This window comes from Xenopus laevis, chromosome 1L, assembly GCF_017654675.1.
Source record: "Xenopus laevis strain J_2021 chromosome 1L, Xenopus_laevis_v10.1, whole genome shotgun sequence".
NCBI lineage: Eukaryota > Metazoa > Chordata > Amphibia > Anura > Pipidae > Xenopus > Xenopus laevis.
The window spans coordinates 122,142,699-122,163,095 of NC_054371.1; the positions used below are offsets into that span (position 1 = coordinate 122,142,699).

The 20,397-nt window shown below is 36.4% G+C and overlaps 1 protein-coding gene across 9 annotated transcripts in view; it reads left to right on the plus strand.

Moving 5' to 3' along the window:
- Window positions 1-20,397, plus strand: part of hook3.L (hook microtubule-tethering protein 3 L homeolog) — a 57,437-nt gene that overhangs the window by 26,978 nt on the left and 10,062 nt on the right. For 4 of the 9 annotated variants that reach the window (XR_005961295.1, XM_041563041.1, XM_041563057.1 and 1 more), the window contains exons 9-23: window positions 1,757-1,819; window positions 5,187-5,350; window positions 7,082-7,222; window positions 8,385-8,586; window positions 8,673-8,783; window positions 9,430-9,517; window positions 10,289-10,358; window positions 11,521-11,661; window positions 11,755-11,842; window positions 13,581-13,586; window positions 14,395-14,429; window positions 15,119-15,201; window positions 15,846-15,946; window positions 16,080-16,184; window positions 19,698-19,769. Coding sequence is in view for 8 of the 9 variants with exons in the window: in XM_041563041.1 (XP_041418975.1) it covers window positions 1,757-1,819; window positions 5,187-5,350; window positions 7,082-7,222; window positions 8,385-8,586; window positions 8,673-8,783; window positions 9,430-9,517; window positions 10,289-10,358; window positions 11,521-11,661; window positions 11,755-11,842; window positions 13,581-13,586; window positions 14,395-14,429; window positions 15,119-15,201; window positions 15,846-15,946; window positions 16,080-16,184; window positions 19,698-19,769 (1,470 nt within the window). In the remaining variant the exon portion in view is untranslated. The remainder of the gene's footprint in view (window positions 1-1,756; window positions 1,820-5,186; window positions 5,351-7,081; window positions 7,223-8,384; window positions 8,587-8,672; window positions 8,784-9,429; window positions 9,518-10,288; window positions 10,359-11,520; window positions 11,662-11,754; window positions 11,843-13,580; window positions 13,587-14,394; window positions 14,430-15,118; window positions 15,202-15,845; window positions 15,947-16,079; window positions 16,185-19,697; window positions 19,770-20,397) is intronic. The other 5 variants (XM_018256846.2, XM_041563081.1, XM_018256858.2 and 2 more) reach the window with 3 other exon arrangements.

Consider the following 20,397-nt stretch of genomic DNA (forward strand, 5'->3'; position numbering starts at 1 on the left):
CATTATTTTTATTTCCTCATATCATTTATTGTATTCTTTTTGTAACTGTGATTGATATGCAACTGAAAGAAATTGTACTTTGATATTTGGTTGGGTGCCAGTTTGATTAACCTTATGTTGGCATTATAGCTGTAGCCTTATGGTAATATTTAGGTTTCAGAATTTTTGTAATCATTTTAATTTATAAGATGCTAAATTTATAAACAAAACATGGCGAAAGCTTGTTGTTGCTGTCTGCTTTGTTCACTATTTTGACCCCATAAATTTTTTTCTGATCGATTTTAATCACATTTATGTTTGTCTTTATATGGTTTGCTTGACATTTTGGATCCCTTTGGGCAGCATTCAATCTGCTGTTGCTTTAGGGAGCATCCACACATTGAATATGTACTATGTAGTGGTGCAACACATACAAGGGGCAGCATTAAACATTTGCTATGTTTCTCGAGGAGCCATGCACACATTGAATGTGGTTGGTACAAAACATAGTTGGATGTACATATTTTAGCTGCATCCCTCAGATGGCACCATTGACCAATACATTCAGGTGCTACACGTTGCACTTAAACGCAGTCAACAATCCTTTCTGATTCAATAATTAGAACCCCATTTACGCCATGAATACAGCACTACCTGCATTTGGCAGCTCTCTATTCCTGAGGGGTGGGCTGAGGGTGTCGTGTAACTTAAACATCAGCGGGTGCAAGGTGCAGCAGATCCCTGTATTTACTACCTGTCTATAGCAGGCGTGCAGCCATGTGACTGACGTTACATGTGCACATTACACTTTGTGCTTTATTTCTAATCTGGTTCAAGGAGTAGAGCAAAACAATGCAGTGGAAGTTCTGTAAATGCTGTGTAAATGAGCTCTAAGGGGTGTAATTTGCATTATTGTCTGTGACATAAGGAAATGAGCCCTTTAGAGGTTTTTGAAGATTTGCTTGACTAAGAACGTCAGCCACAATCTGTCCAGTGTCAGCACGAGTCTGGAGCAGAGTTAAAAACATTAGTATTAAGCAACAGTGTGTGGAGTAAGTTATCAAAATAAAATGTATCCAGAGGAAGGATGATTGAGAGCCATACTGGGAGATATATGGGACACAATTATTTGCCCTAACATTATATTCAGTATTACATGTACAAATACATACATACATACATACATACATACATACATACATACATACATACATACATACATACATACATACATGTATTTAACACACCCTTTTAAATACACTTTCCCAGTGGCAGGTGTATGTGATATTTACAGCTACAGCATCAGTCTCCCATAGGAATGACCATGGAAACCTAATTACCCAGGCCTTTCAAACCCGTTGCTCAGTTTTTTTTTTAGTGACAGGTTCAGCTTGCGGTTTACAATGCTTTATCCCACAATTTGTAATATTGTGTAATATTATAGGGCAGTGGAGCTGAAGGCAGAGGTAGACTGTGGATCGGGTAGATAAAATGACATTTCAGCTACATAGTTTAATAAAGACTCAAACTTCATTATACTTTTTAAAAGCTGTGGAATGACAAATACAATGGGATGTTTTTGTCTGCAATGGCACACACATGTTGTTCCTGAGAAGTTTACTGGGCCTGCCATGAGGTTGTTCAATTACTGCCATGCTGTATTCAATCAACTGAAATTTTCCCTGATGCTTTTTTTTCCCCCTTTTTTTGCCATTTATTTGTTTTTTCTGTTCTGTTTCATAATTGCCTTTTTATTTTGCTTTGTATGGAAATCAAGGCGTACTATATTCAAGAGGATCGAGATAAACTGAGATTTGAATGTAATGAGCTAGAAGAAAGGGTAAATTGTGAATGCTGTGTTGTCACCAGCACCCACTAACACATTGCTGCTTTTTTTTGCATTCCTTTTGTTTGTTTTCTGAAAATAAAAAAACTAATAATGGCCACCAGCCACTATGCAACATTTTATCACTAATGCAATATTTAATATTACCTGGTGTCTGTCTGAGAGATACTCATCCACAAAATTTACCAGAAACTTTAATCTTGTAATTTCATTACTTTGGTGTCCAGTAATGCATGTTCTTATACATAATATGTATGTGTGAAATATATATGAAAAGTAATGACGTATGTTCTTTTACATATTTGCTATATATTTTGTAGCAAATGGCTTTGTATCGGATCCCAGTGAGAAACAGAGTACGCTATATTCAGAAGACGTCCACTGCCTTCATTTGTGAATTAGTGGGCTTGAGCCAACTGAACTGATACCAACAAAAAAAAAAGTTCAGAGATCTAGAGAATGCCTGAAGGTGGCCATAGACACACTGATATCGTACAAAATACATTTTCGTACAATATTCGATGTGTGTATGGTGGGAGATGAGCCAATATCGGCAGAACACTTGGCTTTCAGTTGGCTCGTTAAAAATTAAATTGGCTAGCCGGAAAAATTTGATCTGGCACCTGAACATCGCCCATTGTTAGTGCTACATCATCGGATAAAGGTAGAATTTATTGTTTCTACCTGTATATCTGAAGATTCAGCTCTACGCGTGTGTATTGAAACGAAGAATCTTTTCCAGGAAAGATTGTAATTGTAACGGCTATGGCCACCTTAAGACCATTGAATGTCTTGAGCTCAGCATCTGGACAGAAGGTGCACAAATTTACTGTTTAAATAATTGGCACACAAAAGGGAGTAAATTGCTCTTGTGGTATACTTTTGGTATGAGATAAGAGCATTTGTAGCAGCATAGCACAGCCACCATAGTATACTATGTACTATATATTGCAATGCATATATTATATTGAGAAATGTATCTGAACACCTCTTATTATTGAAACTGGCAATTCAGGCTGCATCTGGTATTGGCAGACCTATATAATTAAGAATACAGATGTAATCTCCAGCAGCATACATTGTAAGTCCAGTGGATCATCGTAAAAAGCTTATTGATACAAGTCTATTTCTGTCAAATTGCTGCACTGCTACATCTTTGCTATTTAACTGGTAAAGTGATTGTGGAGCAGCAATTCAGTTGTGGTGGCCCACACACATGCAGAATGGGCCCTGCCAAGTCTGAAACATTTGTGTGTAAAAGGCTCGTATACTCAAGTATTGTATTTAAGGATGCCCTGGGCAAGCAGGCACCCACAAATCTAACATCACTACGCACCATGCCAGTTGTCAGCTGGAGTGCTGGAGAATATTGTACAGCACTGTGTATCCTTTTAGTACTGCATACATAGTTATAATGGGAAGTATTACCCATTACTCATTGTATCTGTAGATACAGGTGCTAAAAGTTATGATGACACTTTCACAAGGTTTATATTTCTGCTTCATATTACATATATTATCATGAAAAAATGTGCATAGAAATGCTTTTAGGATTTCGATAACCAAATATGTTGTGTGTCTGGCTTCCATGACTATATCGTTAAATGGTTCCTAACACTAGTTCAGAAAAGTAAATGTTGCATTCCTGGTCCAAAATCACAGACATAAGAAAATAAATAATATTACCTGTAGGAGAATCTTGTATTTTATCAGTTACTTCCAAAAGGCTGACTTGCCTGGCAGAGAACTGGCCATCATAATATACCTATTTGGTCCTCAGGTGTTTTGTAAAAAAGTGCTGAACAATACTGAAAATTTTTATTCAGAGCCAGTAATGTATGAGAGCATTAAAGTTGCATCCACCTGGTTCCAACCCTGCCTACTGCCTAAAAAATACACTTGATAAATACACTTGTAAAAATCCCATAGGGATAAATGAAAAGTGGGTGAGGTTTTCTGCGCCAAGCTCTAATCTCACAATTTGACTGCCCCTTGGTATAGATTTTTTTTTATTTTTAATTTTTGAGCAATCCAGGGTCTGCTTGACAGATAAAAAAAAAAAAAAAGTAACTACAAATAATTGTATTGAGGTATTTTGTGCATACTTGACCTAAGCAGTTATAAGCAGTGTATTAACCATGTTATAACCGATTTCATGCAAAGGTGCTCCATTTACAATGACAAACCTGTACCTACCTGTGGAAATCCCAGTTCTCTTTTGTATTACTAACTTTACTTATTGGTCTTCATGTGGTATTCAGTGCAGTAATGCCAAAATACAACTTGCTAATAGGTAAGAGAGGTTTTTAAAATAATAGCAGATTAGGCCATTTTTTGTTACACACCTTAATTGTTCGCAGCACATCATTAGACAGTCCCAAATAACCAATCAACTCTGAGTAATGTGATGCTCAGGCAAGTCCACATACCCCACTAGAAAATCAAGATGTTTTAGGCCATGCCACCTATAATTACATTTTTTTTTTTGATTGCAATAATATTTTACAAGGGCCCTTGCTCATTGGAAGCCAGGAGGTGCAGTACACCAGTGCTGTCAAGCTATAGGTATTTCCCAGTGCCACATTATGCACAATGCTTCCTAAGTTTCTGCCCAAGGGTCTTCTAGAGCCTTACAGTTTTAAAAGATTTTATCAGCACCTTATGCATTTAAATATTAATTATGTTATTAAAATTGAGTCTATGGGGTATATTTATCAAAGAGTGAAGTTAATAGTGAAGTTCCGCCACTAGAGTGAAATTCCGCCACTTTCCATTCATTTCTATGGGATTAAAGTCGTATTTATCAAATGGTGAACTTTCACTTTCACCCATTGATAAATATGCCTTTCAAAATCCCATAGAAATGAATTGTGAGCTGCGGAATTTCACTCTAGTGGCGGAACTTCACTCTTTGATGAATTTACCCCAATGGGAGGTGGCCTTCCCTTAATTCAGATTCTGGATAATGGGTTTCCGGTTAACGTATCCTATATCTGTACTTTAGCATGTACGTAGGAGCAAAAGCAAATCTAAGCACGTTTCTTTTATCTGCATTCTGGATGGAGGTAGAGAGAAATGTAGCATGGGTTTTTGCTAGGCTTTGTGAAAACTGATGACAAGCCTGAAAAGGAAGTGAGAGCTGTAATGGATAAAATGCTTCCCCAGCATAATGGAAAACCACTTTAAAGTTATTACAATATGTCCTGTTATGGAAGCCAAATTGTATTTTAGCTTTACTGCCTCTTTAATATGCAGTACTTTGTTACAAGAATTACTTGAGGGTATCTTTTTGTTTTTGAGACTTATACAGTGTGCATTTCACATGACAATGGAGTGTTCAGCATATTCTGTACTGTTTCAGGTTGCTGGACTTCAAGAAGAAAAAAGCAGCTTGCTTGCTGAGAACCAGATTCTTATGGAGCGAATGAACCAGTCCGATTCACTGGAAGATCCGAACAGTCCAGCAGGTCGAAGGCATCTACAGCTACAAACTCAACTAGAACAATTGCAAGAGGAAACATTCAGGTAATTGCTTATACCTTCTTAATTAAGATACAGAAAAAAAAAATACATACACACATCTGATAGAATACTCATTCCCCAGTCCCTGGGCTTGTTGCAAAACATCTAGAACCTGTAGTTTAGTCAGAAAGCATGGAAACACTTGTGATTTCTAAAACCACCTTTATTTCAGAATGCATACTTGCCCCTGGAGCATCAAACAGCAACTAAACCCAAGTTAAAATCTATTTTTGTATTGGAACATAGGGTTTTCATGCCTTTTTCAATGGCCAGCTGCTGTATCCCTGCAAAGTTAAAGAGAAAGTTCACCTTCAAATTAACTTTTAGTATGATGAAGACAGTGATATTCAGAGGCAATCTAGTTATCATTATTTGTGGTTTTTAAATTACAGATATGGGACCTGTTACCCATATTGCTAAGGGCCTGGGGTTTTCCAGATAAGAGGTCTTTCTGTAATTTGAATCACCATACTTTGTCTACTAAAAAATCAATCAAACATTATATAAACCCAGTAGGATTATTTTGCCTATAATAAGGATTCATTATATCTTAACTGGGTTCAAGCACAAGGTACTGTTTTATTATTACAGAGAAAATGGATTATTTTTAAAATGTTGAATTGATTAGAATGGTGTTTATCTGAGCTGGCTTTCCCATAATTCTGAGCTTTCCAGAACTGATTTCTAGATCATGGATCCTAAACCTGTATTTAGCTTTTTGTTTAACAGCTATCTGGGTCCAATATACCTTAGAACCAATATAGAGGTTTGAATGAAAGATTAGAAGATAGGAGGACAGAATAGAAAGCTAAGTATTAAAAAGTAACCGTAAAATTGCGCCTCACAGAACAATAGTTTTTTGATTGCTGGGGTCAGTGACAAATAAAAAAGGCACATCATTTTAAAACTATATATAATAAAGACCGATTGAAATTTTGATAAGAATAGGCCATTATATAACATATTATAAGTTAGAGGAACAGCCCACTTGCAAGGCAATCTTGACTTTTTTCTCTTTCCTGTGGCCCCCATCCTAGATGTTTGGTTTATGGTGTGTTTGCCTTGTGCCACCTTGGGGTAATTGATAAAACTTGAGAAAACTCTCAGAGAAAGTTGGATGTGTGTAGCACTGCCTATTGTCTCAGTGTATATATATGGAAGGTGTTTGAAAGACAACACGAGATTAGCACAGCACAGTGCTCCCTTTATTGTTCTCCGTTACCTGGTATTTCAATCACTAATAATGCTGGAGATAGTGCCCTACCTATTTTAAGATACTTTATCACTGTTTTTCTGACTTTAATTTGCGCAGCCCAATTTCAAATTTTGAGCAGATACGGCATAAAGTTCTATCACAGAAGCATGTATTCTCTCAGGCACTATCTTGCTTGTCTAAACAGGCCAGAAATATAAGGCAGTTTAAACATCTTGGTGTTTTTGCCTTTGCTGCTGAAGTTATATTTCTTATTAGACAGAAATATACTTGTAGAAACATCATAATAAATTCTGTAATTTTAAAAATTATAGCAGTGCATATTATTTTCAGTCATCTCTGGGAAAACAAATGTTATTTAGCAGTTTATATTATTAATAACTATGTAAATCAGCCCCAAAGCTTAACAAAGTTATGTGATCTTTTTTTCTTCTTCTTCCTACAAATACAAAGCCATGTTTCCAAAGTTACAGTTGCTTACATAATTGATCATGTGCTTCATTTTTTTTTTCGTTTCACAGGCTGGAGGCATCAAAAGATGATTACAGAATTCGCTGTGAAGAGCTGGAGAAGGAGATCACAGAGTTACGGCAACAAAATGAAGATTTAACGACTCTTGCAGATGAAGCCCAGTCACTCAAAGATGAAATGGATGTTCTCAGGTATGACACACACACACACACTTTTCTCTTACTATTTGTTATTTGGATTGAGCATTTTATTTACAGCTTAATACTATAAAACCATTGTAATATAGCCTCAAGCCACTCATTTACATCACCCCCCTACAATCGCTTTTTTCCCCATACTGGTCTGTCACTTTTCTTGTAATAGACCCATAGCCTGTCTTTTGTGTATCTGGACTCATCTGTAATATCTACTTGTCTTTAATTGGTGTAAGGCTGTGGGCAGGCTCCAGCTGCTCTATTCCTGCGTATTTTTGTAGACTAAGAGAAGTGGATCTGCACACTACCCCTGCTCCATTGATTTGAATAAGATGAGGCTCAATGTTAGCTCTTAGTGGTATATAGCCATATACAGGTATAGGATCCATTAACCGGACAATCTGTTATCCAGAAAGCTCTGAATTACGGAAAGGCCGTCTCCCATAGACTCCATTTTATCCAAATACTACACATTTTGAAAAACTATTTCCTTTTCCTCTGTAATAATAAAACAGTGCTTGTACTTGATCCCAACTAAGATATAATTAAACCTTATTGGAGACAAAACCAGCCTGTTGGGTTTATTTAATGTATAAATTATGTCTTAAGGTATGAATATCCAAATTACGGAACAATCCTTTATCCAGAAAACCCCAGGTCCCAAGCATTCTAGATAACGGGTACCATACCTGTAAATAGTTATTTATTATATGTTAAATTTTTGAAAACCAAACACTTCTCTTATTGCACAGATTCTGTGATTCTGATGAACTGTTATGTGACACAGTCTTGTTACTTGATTGTAGAAAAGTCATGGTACATATATTTGTTAAACTCAACACCTGAATTTTTTGTTTGCTTTATGTGATCTTATCCTGCTGAATTTGCTAAATTGTATCCGCTCCTCTCTTTGCTACATTGCTCTAACTGTAACTATACATAGCATCTCAAGTGGTGTTCCGTGTGAGAGCATTAAAAAAAAAAAAACATCTCTCAGGATGTACAATCTTGTCAGATCATCTTCTGAGAAATTAGAATGGGCTGCTCATCTATTCTATTAATCTATTAAACCCAGTGAGGATTAAAAAATTATTTTCAACCACAATTAAGCCTTTTTAATTTGATGACCATATTCAATAATTCAATGTTCCTTCTATAGGCATTCATCTGACAAAGTAGCCAAGTTAGAGGGCCAGGTGGAGTCATATAAGAAAAAACTTGAAGATCTGGGAGATTTACGAAGGCAAGTGAAGCTTTTAGAAGAGAAGAACACTATGTACATGCAGAATACAGTGAGCCTTGAAGAAGAACTTCGGAAAGCCAATGCTGCCCGCAGTCAGCTCGAAACTTACAAGAGACAAGTATGCCACCATGTGTCCTTTGCTATTCTCTTAACAACAGACACTTTTTATTCTTCATGACACAGTGAGTTTTATTGTCCCAACAGGTAGTTGAATTGCAAAACAGACTCTCTGAGGAGTCAAAGAAAGCAGACAAACTGGAATTTGAATATAAAAGATTAAAAGAAAAAATCGACAGTTTACAGAAAGAAAAAGATGTAAGTTGTTTTTTTTTTGGTACTTAGTAAGATATTCTATAGCAGGTGACTTGTTTTGTAAACATTCTTGTGTATAATGTATAAATAGAGGTTAACCAATTGGTTGCTCTCAGGATGTTTCTGAACTACAGCTATCATCATGCCCAAACAACCTAGGCCACCCAGCCCTGGTTTAGGTGATGGGGCACCTGTGACCTGATGTTGAAATTATACAGAGTGGTGACTGGTGGACATCCATGCCAAAGTGTCAGGGGACAAAGTTCCCCCATGTAGTGATTCTGTTCCAATTGAATTTATTTAATTTACTTTGATGGTTAGGAGGCCCAGTGGTTAGGCAGGTCAGCTGATATACACCAAACAGACCAGGTGCCCTTTTTAGGATGATAATTGTGAACTACAAAAGTACATAACTTTCTTGCAAATGCAGGGATATTGACTCAACTGGAAATGCGAACAGTCTTTACTGCTTATTCTCATATGCAGAAAGATCTCATTGGTGCAATCTGGTTATTTATATGTAACCAGATCACATAAGATCCTGCTTAGTACTAATAAAACGTACATTCCTTCCTTCTGTTTGCGACACTGGATTAAGAGATTAATAAGAGATTAATATTATACTTCTATCTTCTCTGTGCCTAATTAGAGATTAAGGTCAGAAAGAGACTCCCTAAAAGAAACCATTGAGGAGCTGAGATGTGTTCAAGCTCAGGAGGGGCAACTAACCTCAGCAGGTAAAACAACTTTTTCTTTAGAATAAAAATGTTCAACTTTGAAAAGTTTTAAACTGTTGGAGGTGAGAAACACTTTATACAGGTATAGGATCCCTTATCCGGAAACCCGATATCCAGAAAGCGCCGAATTACGGAATGGCTTTCTCCCATAGACTCCATTTTATCCAAATAATCCAAATTTTTAAAAATGATTTCCTATTTCTTTGTAATAATAAAACAGGAGTTTGTACTTGATCCCAACTAAGATATAATTAATCCTTATTGGAAGCAAAACCAGACTATTGGGTTTATTTAATGTTCAAATGAATTTCTAGTAGACTTGAGGCATGAAGACCCAAATTACGGAAAGATCCGTTATCCGGTAAACCCCAGGTCCCGAGCGTTCTGGATAACAGGTCCCATACCTGTACTGTATTGCTGTATCTTTCATCTTATAAGAATCCAGGTTAAAGTTCTGTAATATAATAGGTCAGCAGCTGCCTGTTTCTTTGTAGGGTAAATGTATTGGACCCTAACTGCTGACGTTTTTCTTAAATGTTCTCTGCAGAGGGGACTATATGATTTTTCTGTTCAGGCTATGAGCAAATTTACGGTGTTATTCTAGCTGCAACTATTACTCCTTTGGTTATTTTCAGACTGGTAATGCATCCAGTAATGGCACCCTGTCTGATAGGTCACTGTGGTGGCTTCCTGTAAAAGATTAGAACAATATAGAAGCATTATAGAAGGTGTTAATGTTTATATATTTAAAGATCTGTTTTTATTTGCCAGGGTTGATGCCATTAGGTAATCAGGAGCCAACAGACAGTTTAGCAGCGGAGATTGTTACACCAGAAATTAAGTAAGTGTTGTCATTATTAAAATATTATCAAAGCATTTTCAGTGAGAAGGGCACCAAAGATTATTCAAATGATTTTAAATGCATTATTTAAAAGTAAAGTGGGCCACTCACCAGTCAAGTGTAATAGGAACTGTGTGATCAGAATTACTTGCGATGGCATATTCTGTGGCCTTTACAGATCTTCTACATCATTAACACAAGTCGCTACCCCAGTGGAGCTTACAGTTTAAAGGGATACTGTCATGGGTATACATGTTTATTTCAATGCAAAATGAAGACAATTTTTACCTGTCTCATATATAAATAAAAACATGTTTGAAAAAAAAAAAAAACATGTTTATTTCAAAACGCATCAGTTAATGGTTCTGCTCCAGCACTGAAATCCATTTCTCAAAAGGCAAACTTGATTTTTTTAATTTTGAAATTTGACATGAGGATATACATATTGTCTGTTTCCCAGGGGCCCTCAGTCATGTGACTTGTGCTCTGATAAACTTGTCACTCTTTTCTGATGCAAATTTGAGTGATATCACCCCTCTCCCTTAACCCCCCCCAGCAGCCTAACAACAGAACAATGGGAAGGTAACCAGATAGCAGCTGCCTGGTAGATATAAGAACAGCATTTAATATGTATGTAAAATGACCTGAGATGGCTGCCTACACACCAATATTACAACTAAAAAAATACACTTATTCAGGAATGAAATATTACATGGTAGAGTGAATTGTTTGCAGTGTGAACCTTGTAATTTAGGAATAAAGACTACACTGTAAAAATCATGACCTAATCCTTTAAATCACTATGTCACATTTACATATGCGCAATGGTACGTTTCATCAGGAGCCAGTAAACTCGCCTATATGTATTTGGAGTATAGGGGGAGGGGAGAGATACCAGAGTACCTGGATGAAACCACTGAAACATGGGGAGAACATAAAAACTCTTTCAGTTCTTGCCCTGGTGGAATCAGTATTGCTAATTATTGTGCCACACTGCTACCCCATAATATAATAAAACAATACTTAACAGAAGCCATCTAGTTTATAAAGCACAAATTGCAACACATGTGACTCTTCTAGATTAGATTTGGTGCTATATTTAAATTAAGACATTTGCTGTAACTGAAGGATACTTTTCTACCTATTTTTGCAATTCCTTTAGAGAGAAGCTCATACGGCTACAACATGAAAACAAGATGTTGAAAATTAATCAAGAAGGATCTGACAATGAAAAAATATCCCTTTTACAAAGCCTGCTTGATGATTCCAATATGCGGAAAAATGAGCTAGAGACCGAAAACAGGTACAGAAAAGGCAATGTGTCCACTTGGGCCATGGTGTTTAGGATTGCACAGAACTTTTAATAGATGGGCATTTGTTTTGTTTTTTTCCCTAGACTGGTAAATCAACGGTTGATAGAAATGCAATCCCAGGTGGAGGAGCTCCAGAAATCTTTGCAAGAGCAAGGAGCAAAAGCTGAAGATGTAAGAACAATATTTGTTTCTCTTTCTACTTCCTAACTATAAAATATTCCTAATGATTTGTTAAAATGATTGATGAGGAAGTGCTGCTGTCATTGGTGGTAAACATTAAGGATGGGCGAATTTGACCCGTTTCGTTTCGCGAAAAATTCGCAGACGGCCATTAAAGTCTATGGGCGTCAAAATAATTTTCTTTTTTTTTTTGGACGCACGCTGCCATACAAGTCTTTAGGCGTCATTTTTTCAGTGAAACATACCTAAAATGGCCTGTCTTCCGTTCAGACCTATGTACAGGGCCGTATCTACCATGTAGGAACCTGAGTGCCCATGCCTGAGGCAGCCCTCATGTACCTATATATATATAAAAAAAAATGTCTCGAATTAATCGAGTTTTTTGCGATAAAAAATTGAATTGCTCAAATCATCCGAGTTTTCGGGGCAAAACCCTCCGAAAAAAACGTGAACCTCATAGAGGCTATTAACATCTTCAAATGGTTCAAGGGACCTCTGCCATTGACTCCTACATGACCTCGACAGGTTTTAGATGGTGTATTTTCGGATTAAAGCTATTTCCAGGGTTCGGGTATAATAAATCTCGAAAAATATTAGATTTATTAATTTATTTATTTTTAAACCTGAAAATGTGAATTTTGACCAAAAAAAAAACTATTTAGTGGAAAACTCAACTCAAACCTTAATAAATAACCCCTCAAATCTGACATTAAAATGCCTATTCAATATTAAAGGGGTTGTTCAACTTTGAGATAACTTTTAGTATGATGTAGAGAGTGATATTCTGAGATAATTTGCAATTTCTTTTAATTTTTTATTATTGAAGGTTTTTGAGTTATTTAGCTTTTTATTCAGCAGCTCTTCAATTTGCATTTTAAGCAATCTGGTAACTAGGGCCCAAATTACCCTAGCGACCATGCATCGATTTGAATAAGAGACTGGAATATGAATAGGAGAGGTCTGAATAGAAGGATCAACAATAAAAAGTAACAATATATTTGTAGCCTTACAGAGCATTTGTTTTTTAGAAGGGGACAGTGACGCCCATTTGAAAGCTGCAAAGAATCAGAAGAAAAAGACAAATAACTATAAACCTATATAAAAAATTAATAATGAAAACCAATTGAAAAGTTGCTTAGAATTGGTTGTTCTATAACATACTAAACATTTGTTTAAAGGTGAACCACCCCTTTAATAGCTAACTTGCAGTGAAAAGTAACTAGTCACTAAGCCTAAAGCATTTTGGGCTGAGTGCTTCACTAATTCTAAGGTTAGGGCAAGTAAGTGAGAGCGCCAGGTTTCAGGAAGCACAGCAAGACCCTGGTTGTCTGTTTGGTTGTTCCTTCAGCTTTAATGGTTTAAGATACATTCGTTAGCATTAAGTTTATCTTGTCCACTCACTGTACATTATACTGAAAGGCAATGGGCAATGTCAGACCGGGTAATTTTTGAGATTTTTTTTTCCACTGGTCAAAACACTCAGAAGCACCTCCAGTTAATTGGAACTGCACAGGGTACTCGGGTCAGGTGAGATGGTCAGCCAGTTCTGAAACGTGGTAGATGGAAAAAGGCAAATAATACTTGGAAACATTTTTAAATAAAAAAGCTTTGAAGTTGGGACTGAAATTTGCCATCATTCTTTCTTTGTATTTCTGATATGTCTTTTCCTACTTTGACATTTATTTATTTGCTCTTTTTTATTAATGCATCCATTTGCTTGTCCTATAAGGCTATTGTGAGTATGTTTTAAAAAAAATTATATCTTAAATGTTATTGTGTCTTGCTGCTAGTAAGCTATACAGGAACAAGGGACCTATTATCCAAAATGGTTTTGCCGTAATTTGGTTCACCATATCCATTGCTAACGTTTAATTTAAACATTAAATAAACCCAATATGGTTGTTTTGTCACCAATTTGGATCCATACAGCTTAGTTACCATCAAGTAAAGCAGTGATCCCCAACCAGTAGCTCGTGAGCAACATGTTGCTCTCCAACCCCTTGGATGTTGCTCCAGTGGCCTCAAAGCAGGAGCTTATTTTTGAATTCCAAGCTTGGAGGCAAGTTTTGGTTGTATAAAACCAGGTGTACTGCCAAACAGAGCCTCAATGTAGGTTGACAGTCTACATAAGGGCTACTAAATGGCCAATCACAGCCCTTATTTGGCACCCCAGGAACATTTTTCATGCTAGTGTTGCTCCCCAACTCCTTTTACTTCTGAATGTTGCTCACGGGTTCAAAAGGTTGGGGATCCCTGAAGTAAAGGATACTGACTTATCATTACAAAGGACATATTTTTTAAAAATTGGAATTATTTTGCTTAAAATTGACCCTTTGACCTGTACATACTGTAGATAATGGTTGTCCAATAAAAAGTAGGGTTCCTTTAAAAAAAAAAAAAAAAAAAAAAAAAAAGGACACCATTTGTATTTGCGTGGAGAAGTGTATGTCCGATTTCTAATCTGACTGTTATTTTTTACTGTAGGAATTTGAGAGGTGCATTTTGGGTTGAGCCACTAATCATAATGTTTTTCTTTTACTTAGTCACTGCTTTTGAAAAAGAAGCTTGAAGAACACTTGTAAGTACTTTATTTTTTTTAAAGATTAGTCCTAAAATATATAACCATTTCTATTAACTTTGTACACCTTTTTAAACCGTATTATACAGAAAAATTACCTGGCTTTCTCTTTTTCTTTTTTTTTTTATTCCTATTGCTATGTATATCTTTACAGCACTCCTGGACTTCATAATGTGGTGAAAAAAGGAAAGCCATTATTTGTCAAAGTTTTGGTCCCACTTGTGAACTTTCTCTGCCCCATGTGGGGCCAAAACGTTGGATTGTGATGTTTCACCATGAATAAAAAAATTTAAAGTGTGTGTATGTATATATATATATATATATATATATATATATAAATATATATGTGTATGTGTGTGTGTGTATATATATATATATATACCTTTTAAATGCATTAATTAAATAAAATTTAACTTTTTTAACCATCTAAAAAAACGTTCCCGGTGTGCACCTCGCTTTTTTTTTTTTTATATATATATATATATATATATATATATATATATATATATATATATATATATATATATATATATATATATATATATATATATATATATATATATATATATATATATATATATATATATATATATATATATATATATATATATACATTACATTAACATTTTTATGTGATACATATGTAGTTTCAGAAGTGAACCTCCGCTTTGTTTCTCTTCCCCACACAGAGAAAAGCTACATGAAGCAAACAATGAACTACAGAAAAAGCGTGCTATTATTGAAGATTTGGAGCCTCGTTACAATAATAGCTGTAGGTTTACCCCAGTTTCTATATTTTAATTTCATTATTCTTTTTATTTGGAAAGACTGTAGTAGAATTTAAAGATATGTGCACCAAACCTTGCCTCTGGAACTATAATCTTCGATATAGCTGTTGTTCGTGTAAATATGTGTGTGTATTTTTGGCACGGCTTCTATGATGGATAAGAGCAGTTAATCCCAAACAATTCATACATTAAATTGTAATATGTTTCCAGTGAACATTTGGGCCATCATATTAAAGATAAAGCAAATTGCACTTCGACTTCAGCGCAGGAAAGAATTCAGTGGTTTGCCAAGAACAATAGTAAATTCTGTGCAGTCTGTGTATGCCCTTGTGTATACCTATAGTGACCAGGATGTACTAGGGTGGCATCACTTGGTTAATTTGTATTGGACTTTGTAAAAGCTTTGTTTAGGATTTAGTTGTTTCTCAAAAAAAAAATTGTATTTGTCTCTGTATAATGTTGAAACTAGAAACCATATCAGCTTTTTGTAGTTCTTTGTATATAAAGATGTCTCTGATCTCCACATGAAGGATTTATACACTTATTTCCGGATCTAAAATTTAAATTGTAAGGCATTTTTCTTATCTTAAAGCTTTATCCACCATAATGTCACTGTTCTAAATTGCAGCAATAAAAATTGAAGAATTACAAGATGCCTTGCGGAAAAAAGAAGAGGATATGAAACAAATGGAAGAGCGTTACAAAAAATATCTAGAAAAAGCAAAAAGTGTAAGTGGGAGAAACTACTCATTAGCTAAGTGTGTGACAGGTTGTGTTATTCAGGCAAGTGTCTGGGGTTTATTAACATGATTCAGATTTTATCTTCTATTCTAATAAATTCTGTTATTTTTATATATTTTAGGTTATACGCACTTTAGATCCAAAACAGAATCAGGGAACTGGCCCAGAAATACAAGCCTTAAAAAATCAATTGCAGGAAAGGGATAAAATGTTCCTGTCTTTAGAGGTAAGATCACTTTTTTTTTTCTTGTTTTCGCCATGACTCTATTCTTCCACTATTTCTGTTGACGATCAGGCAAACCACACAGGCAATTTAACATAGCAGCAGTTTTGTGACGGTCTGTTTCTAGCTGGCGGGGAGGCAGTTCGGGGAGATTAGTCGCCCAGAAAAAGAGGAGATTTGTCGACGGGCGACTTATCTCCCTGAATCTGAGCGTGTGTCTCTGCCCTAAGGAATCAGTTTGGATAAAATAGATTAGATTATAGGGTGAATAGAGTTCGATAAGGCCGGAGGTGCTAAGGAAGAGGGGTGATTCTAATATCCACTTCCCACCTTAGTGCCAAGTGCTTTTCGTCTTTTGTTCCCCCCCCCCATTGTTTCATAGGTTTAAAGGTTTAACTGTTCATCAGGCTTGGTAAGTGTTGGGCATTGGAAAGGGTACACACCAATGCATTCTAACAGTCTGCATTCTTTTAAAGCAGAATGGCTACTGAACTTAAGGGGGCAGATCACAGCGGTCTGAAAAAGTTTGGGATTACCTGAGCTCAATGCCCATGGTCACCCAGGGTTCTTTTACCAATCATTTACGACATATTTCCGTGAAATAACTTATATTGCATGACCTTATCTTGCCAATAACACATTAATACTATCTGTAATCATATAACACTTATCCTAACTCAGCTCAATAATATAGCTTTGTTTCCCATGAAAACATTTTGTCTCAACAAGTTAAGGTGGCCATACACGGATAGATCCGCTCGTTTGGCGATGTCGCCAAACGAGCGGATCTCCCTCCGATATGCCCACCTTGAGGTGGGCAATATCGGGCTGATCCGATCGTGGGCCCTAGGGCCCAACGATCGGATCCTTCACGTTCGCAAACGGGCGGTCGGATCGCGGGACCGCATCAACGAACAGATGCGGCCGCGATCCGACGGGATTTTTAACCCCATCCGATCGAGATCTGGCCGACTTTCGGCCAGATCTCGATCGGGGAAGCCCGTCGGGGGCCCCTATACAAGGGCCAATAAGCTGCCGACTCGGTCTGTCGGCAGCTTTTATCGGCCCGTGTATGGCCACCTTTAGTTGGAGTTTCATAGGCAAGATGTAGCACTCCAGGGGATTTTGACCCCTGACTGTCCTATAACTTAGTAGACTATATTGGCTGTTTTACTCACACTATGGAAACTAATAGAAATGAAAAGAATTGTAGATGGGTTGGCATTTTAAAATAACATAATAATACATTTACTGCAAGTGCCCTTTTGGATGCACAAAACAGTGTTGTAAATGGCGAGATTTAAGGCTAGCACTAATATCAAACTGGAGTATACTAAAGCTTATCACATTTAAAGAACACTTTTTTGACTGTCAGGGCAAATACATGTGTTAATGCAACAGAATGTGTTCATGTACTCTGGGCAGAACAGGTTAAATCCGAAGATATGTTTTATCAAAAATGGTTACAGTCAATAGCATTCTATAAAAAAAAAAGTTGAACATTGTTAAAATGACCCCTCAGTGTCCTTGATATCTGTGAATGAGTGAAAGGCCAAGGTTGTTCTTTATATATCAATATTTTTCTTTTGTCTGTATATTGAAATTAATTAAAATTGGAGGGCTTTGCATGTTCTCAGGACTTAAGGCATTAGGGATGCACTGGAACCGCTTTTTGCTGAATCTTCCATGAGGGATTTGAAAAACCAAACTGAAATCACAAACCGAATCCTATTTTGCATATGCATTCAGGGATCAAAAAAATGTGCATGCAAAAAAAGCTTCCGTTTGTGTATGTCACATGGTTTAAAGGGTTTGGCTAGGCACTTGCATTGGCCAAATCCTGCCAAAAAGCCTAGGAGTCATCCGAATCCTGAACTGAATTTGTGATTCGGCGCATCCCAATAAGAGACTGGATTATGATTCTTAGCATCAGGGTAGGAAAGTTATTATGCATAGAAAAACAAAAAGGGTTAACACTCTTTGTAGGAGGGGCTCATTTCCCATGCACAATGTTTTGTTTTTTTTTAAATAATTTGTCTTATTAAACTTTTAATGTTTTGCCATGGTGAGAAAGCAGATTTGTTTTGAGGCGGGATTGTTATGCCTGTTCCTATTGTCATTTCTCTAGAGACTCTATTGACTATGACTATTTCTCTCAAGTTTTTATTTATTCTCTGCTATTTATCTTTTGTTCTTGCGGTCATATACCGGATTCATTTTTAGGTTAAGTAGATAATCATTAAAGGGGAACTCCACAAAAACATAACTTAAGCTTTTTGAAGAGTAAACATAATTTCAAGCAACTTTGCAATATACATGTATTAAAAAATATGCAGATTTTTCATGATTTAAATGGTTTCTGACAGTTTGCTAAGCCTAGCCCCCAGCTCTTCTCATGATCTGTCTGACTACTTTGCTGAGCTGGCTGACTACTGTTACTTTGTATCAACAGTCAGTTGTCGTTAGCCTGCATCCTACAAACCCCACAATTCCCTGAACACATGATTTCAATAAGGAACAGAACATCACAGTGCAATGCATTGTGGGTTATGTAGTTCCTGCATGCTGACTGTAAGCTGTGGAGTAGTTGTTACTATTTGTAACATCAGTGTTTAACCCCCCCCCCCCGACAGGATTTCAAATCATGCAAAAAGAGAAGAACTGTTAAACAGCTGGATTTCAGGATAGAAAATGGAATTTATTCATACTTTTTGAAGAAACTGGTAACTGTGATGGGTATATTTGGGGTTTCTGTGTTATGTGGGCCTCTTTATCAAATTTTGGTTTGGAAGCCGGAAGTTCCCCTTTAAATATTTAATTGCATTTAATAACCTTCAGGATAAGTTGTTAAATAGTTCAAAAATATGAAGGCACATTGCCATAACATTCATTTAAAGATCTCCCCTTCCCAGCTTCTTAGATTTTAAACCTAAGAAAGCTAGTGTTCAACCTAAGCTTGATAAATAAGTCTAATCATAGGAGTTTGTTTTGCACAAAAGCAAATAGGAAGCACAAGCTGAATAAACATGCAATATAAAGCAGGTCTCTTGTTGTTTACCAGATAAAGTAAATCTTGGTATTTAAGCCCCTGTTTCTTAACCTTTGGTCGCTTAACCTTTGGTTGGTGGACTACAAATTCCATCATACTCCAACATATATTGAAGGGTCAAGGTATGTTAGAATTTATTCTGCTATGTATGGGGGGGGGGCAAAGTCAACAGACCGGTACTTAAGTGAACTAGGTAGCAATCCTGTTCCTGGGAAGTGGCATGTTAAGAAAATATATTTGCAGGGTTAATATATAGAAAATGTGTCTTTTTTTTTTTTGTTAAATATATATATGTTGTCAGTGTTAATGACTGGGTATCGCTTGCTGGTGTTATGCCTCTGTTGCATAGAAGGAGACATAGCCTCGACCACATGATCTCCAGCAGTGCATTTATTTGTGTTGTATCTGTGTATTTTTACAGGGACTTTTATTATAATTATTTTTTTATACTATACCCTCCATTTCAGAAAGAATTTGAGAAAACAAAGACACAGAGAGATCAAGAAGAGAAATTAATTGTGAGCGCATGGTACAACATGGTAAGAATGGTTCCTGTGTTTGTTCTATACAATCTTACACAAGGGATGACTGTAAAGCAAAGAGCCTAATACATATTTTGTAGCTGAACAGTGTAGCAGACTAAGAGGGATGGTATGTGAAATTGAGTGCTTCTATGTCCAGCAATAAAGGAGCATGTCTTCAGACTTCTAATGAAATGCTAATCATTGCTTCATACATAAGTCAGTAGAGGTTACAAACTTCAGCCGCATTCTTTCGGTTCCTACTTTATAACTATACTCCGTTCCTTTGTTGTTGGGTTACCAAGATGGCATTTAAAGGACAAGTAACATCAAAAATTTTTACAAAAAAATTTGTTTTAATACAACGAAAAAAAAAACACCAAGACAAATTAAAATTTAAAATGGCAAAACCTTTATTAAGAAATAACTTAAAAAACTCTACTTCCTGTCCTCTACAGAAATGGCGACCATCCATCCTGTGGCGCTCGATTTCTCCTCCCTTGCTTTTCACTGACAGCGTGTCGCTCTCCTTCTCCAGCTCTTCAGCAGTAGAAAGGCGATGTTCGGCGGGCTCCCCATGAGATGCAGGAAGCTCGAGAATTGCAGCGTGTCCATTACGACAGAGATCCATTTAAATTGGCAGAAT